The 13,349-nt window shown below is 42.7% G+C and overlaps 1 protein-coding gene across 19 annotated transcripts in view; it reads right to left on the bottom strand.

The window, feature by feature from the left end:
- The window catches only part of LOC118509509 (serine/threonine-protein kinase mig-15), a 51,558-nt gene that overhangs the window by 37,549 nt on the left and 660 nt on the right, over positions 1-13,349 (bottom strand). For 17 of the 19 annotated variants that reach the window (XM_036050177.1, XM_036050175.1, XM_036050180.1 and 14 more), the window contains exon 2: positions 10,493-10,862. In XM_036050177.1, the coding sequence (XP_035906070.1) occupies positions 10,493-10,561 (69 nt within the window). In that variant the 5' untranslated portion in view covers positions 10,562-10,862. Of the gene's footprint in view, positions 1-10,492; positions 10,863-11,061; positions 11,182-11,940; positions 12,059-13,349 lie in introns of those variants that run through there. The other 2 variants (XM_036050179.1, XM_036050176.1) reach the window with 2 other exon arrangements.

Here is a 13,349-nt window from a genome sequence, read left to right as displayed (position 1 = left end):
TCGTGCAGTACATGTTAAGGGACGTCTTATCTCAACAAAAAGCCCGTGGGGACTGACAGTGGTGGCACACACCCGGCGGCTCAGCTGACCCAAAAAAAAAGCAAACGAAACGAGGAACACACTGAAATGCATTTGTTTTGCTGTCCCGTCCCGCTGCATGATTTTCATTAAATTCAACAACTCGATGATAAAACTCGATCAAAGCGCGGACCCCCCAACCGACCGTCCTTTACTCTAACTAAAGAGCAAACTAAGGCGACTAGAAGAGATTAGAATGGAAGGAAACAAATGAACATATTGTGCTCAGTTCATAGCGCACGAGTTCTAGGGGAGGGAAAAAAATCAAATCAATCTAGGACAGATGCACGGTTTGTGCTCAAGTTTACGCGCTGCATACAAGGCGACGAGGAGTCATACCAGTCCGATTGCTGGTACAATCGTAGGTTAAGTGTTTCGTCATAAAAAGGTATGACTCCATCGATAGTTGTGAGGTGAAGGAAGGAAGCATATGGGAAGATAATTAACTGTGATTGTCAGTTTTAGTAGAGTCACGTGGAAAATAACTATCAATTGAAGGAGAACAGAAAATAGCATTTTAAATTGAAACTAACAACAATGAGTAGTATTGGATGTTCACTATTTTATGAAACGATGAATCATCAGTAAAGAGAAAATGGCAGGTGCATCATAGAATTTGGAGCTATGGTGCATCGTAGCGAGAATAAAAACAAACCTTGACTTGATAAAAAATTCATTACCTATCTATCTTTTGAACTTCTGCTTAACTTTCTAGCTAATTCTGAACCACCAGGTTCTTGAAAATGCTCAAGACGGCGTAGGCAACTAGAACCCTCGGATCTTCGAAGGTAAGCCCTCGGACATTGACTGCCATGTGCGGGTTATAATAGACTTATGGGGCCTTCACACCAGGGTAACATCTTGAGATTTGTTTTATAAAATACACCCAATTAAAACTAAAAAACTAGTTCGTGTTGGTAGTGCTAGGAAGTCTCAGTTAATTGGGCCAAAACGTCACTTACTTACTATTGGCAATTCTTATGTCTTGTTACATTTTAACTCTAATGGCGGTTCTATCCAGTTGCATTAAAACGATTTGTTCTTCAGAGAAGTTGATCTTCACTTAGAGCAACGTATCTTGTCCTTCTAAATCCCGATTTACACTAAGTTCATTGCTACACCAGCGCCAATGAAAATTCAGTTTCATTACTTGGTTACTTGGCCAATTACTTGATTTGAAACTTAAACCTCATCTCCTCGAATACATCCTCAAGTTTGATTAGTGAAATGAAGCGACTGGTGCGACTTTTGGCTACTTTATACTTAACGAGCGATCCTTAGACCTTCACTTCCGGGTTTTCGTTGCTTAGTCTCCACAGAAAGATGTAGAGACTTTTTGATCGAACAAATTGTAACCAAATGACATCTATCGGTGGTAGAGGCGACAACGGCGCCGGTCAAATCTCATCCGAACCGTTCCCCTGCAGTGTGAACTAAACATCCAACTACGTGGTATCATTAAGTTTAGTAAGCCAACAACGGCAGACATAACCTAAGAGATCATTAGGTCAAAGAGGCAGAAGAAGATGACATCTATAAGGCTTGGCGATCTCCTGATGTGGTCTAGGAGAGCAACCTAACTCAGATATATTTCCTGAAGAGCCATTGACAAGAACTGTAGTTCAAAAGCACTTAAATAATATATTACTGGCATAGATTAACCAATGTTGAACGATATTCGCTTCAAAATAGGCAGCAGAATACACCTTCAAAGTCACGCGTTTAGTGGACGCAAAAATAGAAAACAATATAAAGTCCGATTATGCCGATTGTTTACGCTTTACCATTAGCTCATAACCCAACAGCATTTTCTTCCATTTTTAAAACGTTCCTCCATTATTCAACGTTTCCACATAAGCTAAACACGATCGTTACTCTTACAGGTTGGAATTTCAAACGTACGACAGTACGTGATTCATTCATTCGCAGCTCGGCAGACGACGAGCGGCGGGAGAATCCACAACAAACAAAAAGGGTCTCGTGTCGTCGCAGAATTCATTACACCCATATTGCAAACGTTACCCTCCTTTTGCTCCAGCAGACGGCACGGAGCAATTGATTCTCGCTGAAAAAAAAAAACGAATCATAAAATCAAACTGCTCGTACAAGTGCGTACAACTTCGCTGCGGTGTTCGCTCAAAGGTATGACCGGTAAGCAAGGACGCGCGAAAAAAATGCACAAGGCAATCACCCTTCGCGCGATGCGTCCCAAAAACGGACAAACGTGTGACCGTGGTGGTGGTGGGAAGGTGTGCTGGGCTGTAGGTCCGTCCCGTGCCGGCCTTTATCATTCTCAATCGAACAAATGGCAAAGAACAGCACAAAATCTCTACCCAACAGACGCGGAACGCTCGCTCGCAAAACGCGATGATCGGCCTTGGATGATAAATGGCGCAACAACCCGCGCACGCCCGATCGGCGGTGTTGCTGCTCTTTATCGAAGCGTCGAACATCCGCACATTGAATCATCACAACATCGATCGAGAGGGTTGGTTGAGACTGAGGGTAGAAGCGAACATTCTTGTTTACTTGTTGTTGTTTGGAGTTCAATATTTACAGCGGTTCTGATAACGGCGGCGCACATTACGTATAGGAAGTATTGTTTTATATGGCTTGTGAAAAAAAGTTCAAACAGTTTTATCTATTGTTTTACCTTTTTCTGTTTTACTGTACAGAATGAGCACATCTTTTTTCGAGTGCGAGGTCAAGAGCTGTGTGGATTTGTTCTGTTTCTTGTGCGAATCGATCGAAGATCATTCACAAAACCCCGCGCTAAAAATTAGGTTAAGAGAGCTGTAAGAAAAGACAGCAAACACAAGCTGCCTATTCAACTGGTAAACCAATAGAAACTGTTAAGCCACACCTAAGCACCCGAAACCCTCGCAGTAAGCAACAAGCACACCCCCGAAGTACGCCCGGTGTCAGTGTATTGTTATGAAATTGTAGCCTTATTTATTTATTCGCTGCTTTACTGCTACCACTCGCTACACCATCGCAGAAGCAACAACGTCTCGTCGTCGTCTCTGGATCGTAAATTTTCCTTCCAAACTGCACCCAAGACGTAATCCGTAAGTGGATCAATATAAATAAAAAAACATATTGCGAAAAACACCAAATCAAAACCAGTACGCACGTAAGGTGTGCGTTTGGTGGAAGCAACAATGTGGTTTGCGATCAAGGATTGGAATTGTTTCCCAATTGTGGGGGTTTTATTTGGGTGACATAATGGAACGCTTGGTTTATGTCGGATTATTGTGCTAAAATTCGAAAAAAAAAATTTGATTATTAGCAGATTGATATCAACGTACACGAGTATTTTATCAAACAGCCTGCCTATTTGGAGCGTTTAAGAATTTTTGGAAAACTATTTATATTGAAAAACTATTAAAAAAATTAGAATCAATTCTAAATCAATGCATACCTTTGAAACTAGCTTTATCGAGTTGAAATATAGTCCAAACATTGGTGAAAACAACACCCGAAAAATACAAATTATTAGACTAGTCTCATTTGGCCGCGGTGATCGAGGTGGCAGCTGCATCGGTTTTCACAAGGCAGGACCGGGGTTCAAATCCCATCCAGACCACCACCCTGTACGCTGGGGTGACTTCATTACTACGGGTAAAATCAAGTCACAGTGCACCAGAAATGACAGGTGGAAGACCTTTCGAGGTTCTCTCAAACGCTGCCCATGTAAGCTGCACACAACTTTGTAGACCAACGTAGGCAAAACATATTCAACATCAAATTGAAGGGTTCTTTAAAAAAAAAAAAAAAAAAACTAATAAACAAATAGTTCAACAATGCGATATGCCAATATTTCTTGGGTTCTGGTTTGATTCGTATTGTAGAAATGATTTATTCCACTTCCAACTTCCTACGACTTCGAGGGTCAAAGACTAGTTCTACATTAAATCACTTCTTGCTGGATGAATTTCTCTTAAAAGTCGATCAAGAATAGTTTATTGTACAGGTCCTCCGACCTATCGAAAAGAAACAATTGACAATTCATTTGCTATCCCTGCGGGTTTTGTGATTTTAAGCACGCTTTAAAATATTTTTCATCACAAATTTGAAGAAATCGTAGTCCTTTAGGAGCGGAATCTTGGAAGATTTTGAAGTTTGCTTGCTACAAGCAGAGTTTGAAGTGCTACAATCTCAACAGGTCTCGACCAGCCATTTTCTGTTAACTTGACTTAATATGTTTTACTTAATGTCCTCCGAGAAACAGTTTAGTTTTATAAAAGATCGGCTATAATAAAGGGAAAATATTGCGGAATTCCATAAGCTGGACGGGCAGTAAAGGATCAAGCACATAGCATTATAATCAATACACCTAAGCCAGTTAGGAAGATGGCTAACATTTGTGTTCAAAATTGTTCAAACTTCTAAGTTTATATGAGAATGATTTAACTACAATGATGTGACTGATAAAAATATTTTTTAATGATCTTTGGTTGATCAGTTTCGTCACAATTGCCATTTTTATGAAATCAAAATCATGAAAATAACGCTTCAAACATCATCAAAGAGAGGACAAAAATAATAGAACACGATAAAATAACATATGATGACAGGCACGGGACAGATTACACAGTAAACAGCATTTAACTTTAAAATTGCGACACTGAACGACATGTCGCTAATTTTCCCCCAGATGCAACCCCCGATGGAACCCCCAAGCAAACGCCAGAGAATTGTGCGCGTACACAATAAACCAAGGAAACTAAAACAGACCACCACCAACACCAACCAACTAAACCCTACTGCTCGTATGCGGCTATGTCACGGTTAAAATTAGTTCCACGATGGCGATCTGACCACCATCACCGCCACCGATCAGCTAGACCGCGGGGGACCTTCGATGTTTGTTTAAGTGAGAAAACAACAACGAAATATTCATCTCCCCCTAACAAGAAACGAGCAGCAGACCACTTAAGCATCCACGAAAGGAAAACTAGAGCTGGAACCAATCGTAAGCTATTCTCTAGTGGTTAGGGCCAAAAACCAGGAGGCTAGCTGTTAACGTTGACCGCTATCTTTGTTAATGTTTGCTGGGCAGAATTCACAGCCCATTCGTCAGAGTCATCTACAATTCGGCCCAAGCGAAGAAGAGAATGATAATAATTTGATTCGATTGGTACGGGGCGTTCTCGTCGGTCGTCAAGCTTTAGGAAGCCGTCTGAACGTACCAATTAGTGGGGTAGGTATGAGTCACAAGGAAAAATCAGCATGGGGTGAGTGAGTGTGTGTCTGTTTCTAGTTGTCAAGTGGATTTGAAGACGCTTTGAAGCTAAAGCGAAAATGTCAAAAAACGAAACCACTTCCGAGGTTGTTTTCGCAAGGCAAAAGAGAAGCTCGGCGATAAATCATTTGCGTGGAAAGATTTCTAAACATGACGACGCATGCTGTTGTTATCCGGACTTTCTCTTCCTGAGGTATCAAACACTTTGAACACATCCAGCTTGTAGCTCTGATACTTTGTTTAAGCGAAATGGCAAAACAAACGTAACGCTTTAAGCCTATTTGGAAGATAAATATAAGGTCCCATCTTCATTGTCAACCGACGCAACACCAATTAATCTGGGTGTCGTTTCTGAACTGCGCTATCCATTGTAAGCTGGACTGAATAAGCTGAGGTGGAAAAAAACGGAAAATAAATTTCCAAAAATTAAACCAAAACAATCCCTAGCCACCGCCTTTGTTATACCAATCTGGCGTCTTCAAAATTGTTCTTTCGATCAACAGTTTTTCCGTGGGGCTTTCCTTGGGCGATAAATCAAACCCGATTGTGTCTTTCACGAGTAACACGCGCACGAAACCGCTGGACAAAATATTCGCATTCGTTAAAGAGATCTATTTTACACAGCTTAAAGTAAAGAAAAGCAAAAACCATCGGGCCAACTATTTTAACGAAGAAAAACAAAAGTCAACGATTTTTCCTCCACGTTTTTTGTTGTTGTTCTGTTTTCCTCTCTCGCTCTCTCATTAAACTTCATGCCACCCAACTAAAGTATGCTGTTTGAATTTTTCACCAGTTTCTTGCCTTGCCCCCGCCGCTACTTCTTCCTTTGCCACTATTAATCGATTCACTGGGAAAAGCCGGCCTGGGAAAGAAATTGTCCCTCCGTTTTCGGTTTCGGAATCTCCCGACCGGGCGACCGCCGAACACACAACCGAACCGTTGTGGGAAAGTTTGCTCAGAAAAAAAGAAGACCAAGCAGATAGCAATGAAAACTATCTTATCTCATTTTTCCAGCAGCAAACCAGAAATGCTTCGAACTTCCCAAAGCTCCAACAGGCAGAGAGTCACCAGTGTTTTCCATCATTTTTCCCCCTGGCGCACGGCTGGCAGGCAAGTAGTCGCTGGTGGTGGTGGTGGCGGCTGGGTTGCTTGAACTCTTGGGAAAAAAGGCCTCACTTTTCTTGTGTGGCCAATCGACACACACACGCGATCGCGTAGGTCAAAGGGAACAAACCTTCACACCGAGCAAACCTTTGCGAGTTCGAGACGTCCGGCGATTGTGCGCGGAGCCATTTGTTTCAAATAGTTTCATAATAATTAGATAGCGCTTCTCACCAGAAGTGCAAAAAAAAACCACCCAACCTGGGCCACTTATAGGGGGGAGGAAGGAAAAGCATTCTCCGTGGCGGTTCCAGGAAAATGATTCAAAAATGGGGAAAAACGGTGCAAAGGTGTTGGCTGTTTTTTTTTTTTGTTTTGCATGCGATATGTACCAAGTGAGTTCTTTTCCAACATTAGGGGCTTTTGGCTAAAGTTCCGTTTGCTGAAAGGCTTCCCTTTTCTCGCAACCTCATTTCCTTCCGACTCCACCACCGAGAGAGTACTTAATGATGGCGCGTGCGCGAGCGCATGATCTCATTTCCGGTGGGAAATTTTCCGCTTTCTACCTCGATTTTTTTGTTGCCATTCACTGCTGCACCTTCGCCGGGATTTGATATGCGATGAGTGAGCGATCTGGAGTGAGTGTGGAGCGGTATATAAATCGACATGAACGGGGTACACAGTTGAGTGTGATTTTTTTCTGATATTTCTTATCATCAGTGAAGGGATATACATATTGTGACGAAAAGCGGGGTGGTAAACACCAACCACACCAAATCAAAAAGGAAGATAAAGTTCAAACATCTTTATCAGCAAAACAAAACCAAAAAAAAAAAAACGCTTCTGTAAAGTTTAATTTTGGGACCCCCTTTGAGACCCACTGAAACGCGTGCCCAACTTGAATCGTTTTATAGCGTAAAAACAGTGATAAAATACTGATCCCCTCTTTCTCTGTCCACATCAGTCCCATCACAAGCCCATATAAGCCACGCACATTTTGGGATGAATTATCTGTCGTCGTAGCATAAATAAAACTCGCAAAGCAGCGGACGCGAGCGCGGGGGAAAAAAAAAGGAACCGAATCGTGGTGAGCAAGAAATAACAACACATCGGAAAACATAAATTCATCTTCATCTTGCTTGCTTGTGCCGGACTCGTGTCACGAAGAACAAGAAGAAGAAGTGGAAAAAAAACGCCCAAGACCAGCTGTTGATGCGTGCGACATACGCTCGTCGTTTGCGCAAGCCAAACCGTGCTGCGCGCGGCGGGGTTCATGTTTCGGGGTTTTTATTTTCTTTATGTTGGCACAACCGAAAGCATACAGACACCAGGCCGCGGTCGCATATACCACGGGATGGTGAGGCGAGCGTTGCCTTTCGGCTTCTAAATGCTCCATTTGCTTTCATTACCATCGCCGAACCATGGTTCGAAGGGATGTGGGTATGTTTTGCCTTCCCGAGCCGGGTCTTTACGCTGGGTTCTTCGCCATAAACTAACTCGCCCGACGTTTAATGTTATCCTTTTTGCTTATTTTCCATTTATCTGGCTGGCTACTACGGGACTGAACATGACATGGGTAAAATCCGCGTATGCATGCATAGGAATAGGAGCGAGAACACAAAGGATTGGTTGGAAAAAAGGACGATGTGCATGTGGTGCATGTGCATACGGAAGAGCAAACTGCTGCTGCTGCTGCTGCTGCTACTGTCTTGTGCGATGTTTCCTTACAAAAAGATAAATAAAAACAAAACGAACCGGCCGATTCAAATGATGGCCGGTAAAAGGCAGGACTAACCGTAGGAGAAAGATTCATGGGTTTGGGTTTGGAGTTGTTTTATTTAGAAACAAAGCACTGGTTGGTTGCACGAAGCAAGGCAAAAAATAATGCAGAAGTAATGCTTTACGGTACAGTGACGGATTGAAGGACACGGGAGAAAACTCTTTTTGAATATAAAGAAATTCCAGGGATAGTTTTCCTAGGTAATTTCTGCGTGGCACAGGATACTTAATGCTAGGTTTAATATCAATTCAACCACTAATATATATATAAATTTCACTATATATCAGTTATGAAGAATAGATGTTTAAGATTCATTAGGTTTATCACTGTGGCAAGCACTTGAATCTTGCAAGACACCAACGACACCAATGTATCAGAAACTGGGAAGGAAAAATTATTCTTAACCTTTTGAAGGTTTTATCGCAGCAAAACCTTGAGCTGTGGAGCCAGAGGATTCTTCTAAACGGCGAATTAAACCTCAGATCAGATTGTCAATTGTATTCGATTCGACCATCTGATATCTGAAACTAAATCGTAACGGTAGTAACCAACTCAATACAAGCAGTTGACAGTTCTGGTGTAAAATATTATCTCGTAGAATAGCCTAGGACATCCCAACGGACAACAGCAGTGCATGAATAGAAATGGTTATCGGAAGACCCAATACAGAACGATCGAGTTTGAAATGGATCGTGAAGGCCACAACAGGCTGTCGAAGGATCGTCTGAGAATAGTGGGCAAAAGACTACTTTGCAGACTTCTCTTTGATATGAATCGAGCCGCATTTAATTAATTGGCCTGTAGATAGCCATTTATGCATTTTCTATGCCAATACTTCTGGAAGCCTTGGCTATTTATTTCTTGATCCCTTCAGAACTTAAAATCAATCAAAGATAATTCAAGGCCAGGATGCAGCACTGACAGGATAAGGATACTCCAGTTTGTAGTACCAAAGAAGATGAAGGACAAGGTCCAGTGGGTAGGAAACAAGGTTAGATGAAAATGTGAATCAAAATTTAATGCTAACTTTAATATAGGGCCTTTTATTTAATCATTCTTAAATAATTGAACAGTCCCATACAGCCTGGCCTTTAAAAATTAGACATTAAGTCAATATCATTTTAAATATGTTGCTTTAAACCAAATATTACAGGGCATATTTAAACTCTGAAGAAAGACCTCCATTTAATCAGAAATATATTGTTGTATATAGTAAACCGCTCTAAACAAAGGTTTCGTGAGTTTTATCGTTCTCTTCTTTTCAGAGTTTCGTGGATATAACTATAACTGTGAATACGAAAAAACAACATCGTAATCTTCCTTAGCAAACCCCCCGCATGAAGCCATCGTCTTGGCACAAATTATAACAACAGGAGGTCTTCTCCAGTTCCTCGCCACATTCGCAACGGGAAAACGTACCCAGCGCCCGTGCTGCTCAACAGCATGGAACGCAACCGAGACCACAACACACAAAAGCCGGCCGGAGTTCAAGGTCATTAAAGTAACAAACGGTGGACGTTTCATTCCGGTTCCGGTTCCACCGGACACAGTTGGACCGGAGTCGATTGGACACATGGTTTTCCGATTCGGTCAAGTGGAAACAGGGTAAGCATATCGAATATTGCGAGCAGTTTCAAGACTTGCAAATGATTGAGGTAATGCTTTTAAAGGTATCCTGAGGGCAGCAAAAACACGCCGTAACGCCGGAAACAGTTCCGGCCGAACTTTGATAGGTCTTGTCAGACGGCGTGTTGATTGATAGGAACGTGTCTAAAACTAAAATTACATTTTTCAACGTTTCGTTTCTTTGTGACTCTTTAAGTCGGTAGTTAATCAAGCGAAAAAAGATCATAAAAACTAATTTACTGAGGCGAACGAAAGGAAGAAGAAATGTCATACTTCTGACAAGTGTTGGGGTTGTCCCGAAGAACTAGGAGAAGTAACATCATCACACACCCATTCTTCCTGGCGTTTTGACAGACGGGAACAACCACACCTTAAAAAATGAGGAGCATTGGGTGGGAGGGCTAACCCCAAACGGCAAAGAATATGTGTGTCTGCACACACACACACACATACACAGACCCTCATAAACACACGTGCGCACTCACAGCGACGACGATTGCAGTTTGATGTGATTTTAATGTGCTGGCTGACCAACAACCCGGAATGCATCCAGTCGGAAGCGATGATGCATCACCCCGGGGTGCACCAAACATGCCCCCTCCCTCTTCAGAACATTTCCCTCCCTGTACCCACCCACCCCCCCCCCCCCCCCTTTCACTTACCTTCAGCGCGTTCAGATCGATATCATCCAGCGAACAGTTCACGGACGGAGCCAGCATTTGGTGCGCCATTTTGACGTCTACCACCCCCACCCGTTAGGCTGCGGTCTCTCACCCTCTCGCCCTCTCGCTCACTCACTCACTTCCCTAGCACACTCACTCTCTCCTCCCTTCTGCCGAAGAAGGGGAGAGTTTGGTGTTGCCGTGCGTCTGTCAAAATGCTGCCTACTACGATGATGCTCCGTTGTCAGGATGACGTACTGTCAAGCAGCAGTAGCAACAACAACAAAACACATACACGCACACTTTTGCTTTCGCTTCACTGTGGAATTGTGTTTATTATAAACGCACTTTTCACTATGATTCTACCGTGCTGTGTTGAAAAAAATGAAGTAAAGAAAAAACACTTTTATAAACAACAAATTCGGGATAAACAATTGCAATTCCGTTCCCTATTGGTATTGATGCACGCAATTCCGTGTATTTGTGTATACTTTTCGTCGATTTTCTTTTTCCTTTGCAAAAAAAAACCCACACGCACTTCACTCATTGAAAAGCACACCCTCTCTTACCGACTTTCGCACACTTCAACACGCACACGCAATCCACACCGGCTACAAAACTTCACCACCACCACACACACACAAGCACACAGAAGAGAACCAAACACGAACGAAACGCGGCGCCTACTTCGGAAAGGATTTTCTCTAGTACATTTTCTCACACACAAGCGCACGTGTACGCCTTCGCTTTAGTATCCTGGAAACACACCCTTACACTCGGTTGGCGGTATGCGTGTGTCTGTGTGTTTGTTGCGGAAGTAAAATGCCGGAAGCGAGAAATGCACCTTGAAATGTGTGTGCCACATCCGACGAGAGGGCGACTTTTGGCACATACAAAACACATCACTCATACACACTCACATACATGCATGCTCACAACAATTTAAATTAAAAGGCAAACAATCATTTGCTGATATGAAAACACTTGGTTAATAATTATAATCACATGATTAGCGACAAAATCCATCCACTGTGTTGAAGATAAGCACAATTACACACTCGCACACGAGAACTGATGTCATGTTGGAAATACAGTAATTGTGATGGTTTTCTATCCCTTTTTTAAGCAATCGGAAGTTCAAGTGATTTTATTTTAAATTCACACAAATTTTCTACTGGGAAAATTTCTTAATTCCATTGTTTCTTCTACTAGAACGATACTTCAGCTAACCCAAGTCTAATGTGAGCATGGCTACAAGCGCAGAGTCCTTCTGATCCTACACGTCGAATCACCAAGGCAACAACAGCCCACACCACATACGCACAAACACGCATGAAAGCAAACAATAGAAATCGGACAAAAAAGTGTGTTTTGTTGGACGAACAAAAAAACACTACAAAAATCGGAAAACTGTCCACCGTTGTCGGTTTTCCCCAGGCCGGAACTACCCTCAATTAGTCGCCCAAATGTTGCCGGTGAACACACACTTCGCCGATGTTCAATCGATAATGAAAGAACGGGCTTTTTAGCCACGGCGCGACTGATGAAAACATTCGTACGGAGTAGAAAGAGAGAGGCACATCTGAGTGAGAGAGGGAAAGAGAAAGAGAGCGCAACGAGAGAAGAATCAACGAGATGAGACATGATTTTATTTGCGATGATGAAATACATGGGAGAGAGATGCAGCAGCAAAAAAGCGCACCTACACACACGCACGAACACGTAGAATGCGAGATTTAGCACAATACATGCAGCAAATAGCAGCACCCTGTGTTTTGCCTTATTGTGTTCTTTCCCGGTAAACATGCACTCCTCCGACACACAACGCAGAGTCGAAACATAGAATATGCTTTGAAAAAATGGAAAATCCCAAACAAACACATTTTTCATAAAGGAATTTTGTTGACGAGGAAAGAAAATCCTTTTCCATCCCATATTTGCAGGCAGCAGCATCACCAGCAACAGCAATCTGTGTGTCAGTGTGTGCGTGTGGTGAAACGAGGTGGAAAGAATTAAGGGTGGCAGGCAGGCAGAGCAAAGAAGATTATTTTCCACTTGCCAAGCAAAACCCAACATGTTCGGAACACTGAGCTACGCACACAATTTAAACCCACCCGTACGCACGTATACGCACAGGCAAAAAAAAGGCAGGCAAGGAAACAAATCAGTATGCGAAACATCAAAAACGCATTACGACTACGGTGTGAGCGTGTGTGAGTGTGTATGACAGAGACTGCCCGATAGCGCAACTCAAATGAGCAGGTTAACTTTGATTGGAAAAAGAATCCCTCTCTATCGCGCTCTCACTCTTTCTTTCGTTCTTTCCTTCTGTATCTCTCTCACTCACACGCTCACGCAACGCAACCGTTCTCTTCGGTTCTTTATTCTAAGCTCAACGCTGACTCATTCCTACTCGCTCTGGCAAACGGACTTCTCGCCGTCTTGCGAAGAACGGCAAACACCCATCGATCCCACCACTACACACATACGAATGCACACACATACAGTACGGGGCGCGACGGCGAGCTTCTGTCTTGTCACTTTTCTTTTTTGCAAATTAAATGAAAAATATTTGATGGAAAATCATTCACAAGGTAACACTTTTCCAACTCCCGATATTGTGAGTGGATCGGTGAGATAAAAAGAATTGCAAATCACAACCTGAACGCCATTTACACGAGCACAACGCACACAGCCACACATGCAAACACACCCGCTGGATGGATTGATGAGATGTGGAGAAGACGGGAAGAGTCAAGGCTTGATAGGGGAAACATGTTTTTTCACACTACTTTGACGAAAATAAGGGATAGCAAAAAGTAAAAGAACAAATCCCGAATTCCGAGCGGCACGGACG

This window comes from Anopheles stephensi, chromosome 3, assembly GCF_013141755.1.
Source record: "Anopheles stephensi strain Indian chromosome 3, UCI_ANSTEP_V1.0, whole genome shotgun sequence".
In the NCBI taxonomy this organism is placed as follows: domain Eukaryota; kingdom Metazoa; phylum Arthropoda; class Insecta; order Diptera; family Culicidae; genus Anopheles; species Anopheles stephensi.
The sequence above is the reverse complement of the archived record's forward strand: the minus strand, read 5'-3'. Positions and strand labels throughout refer to the sequence as shown.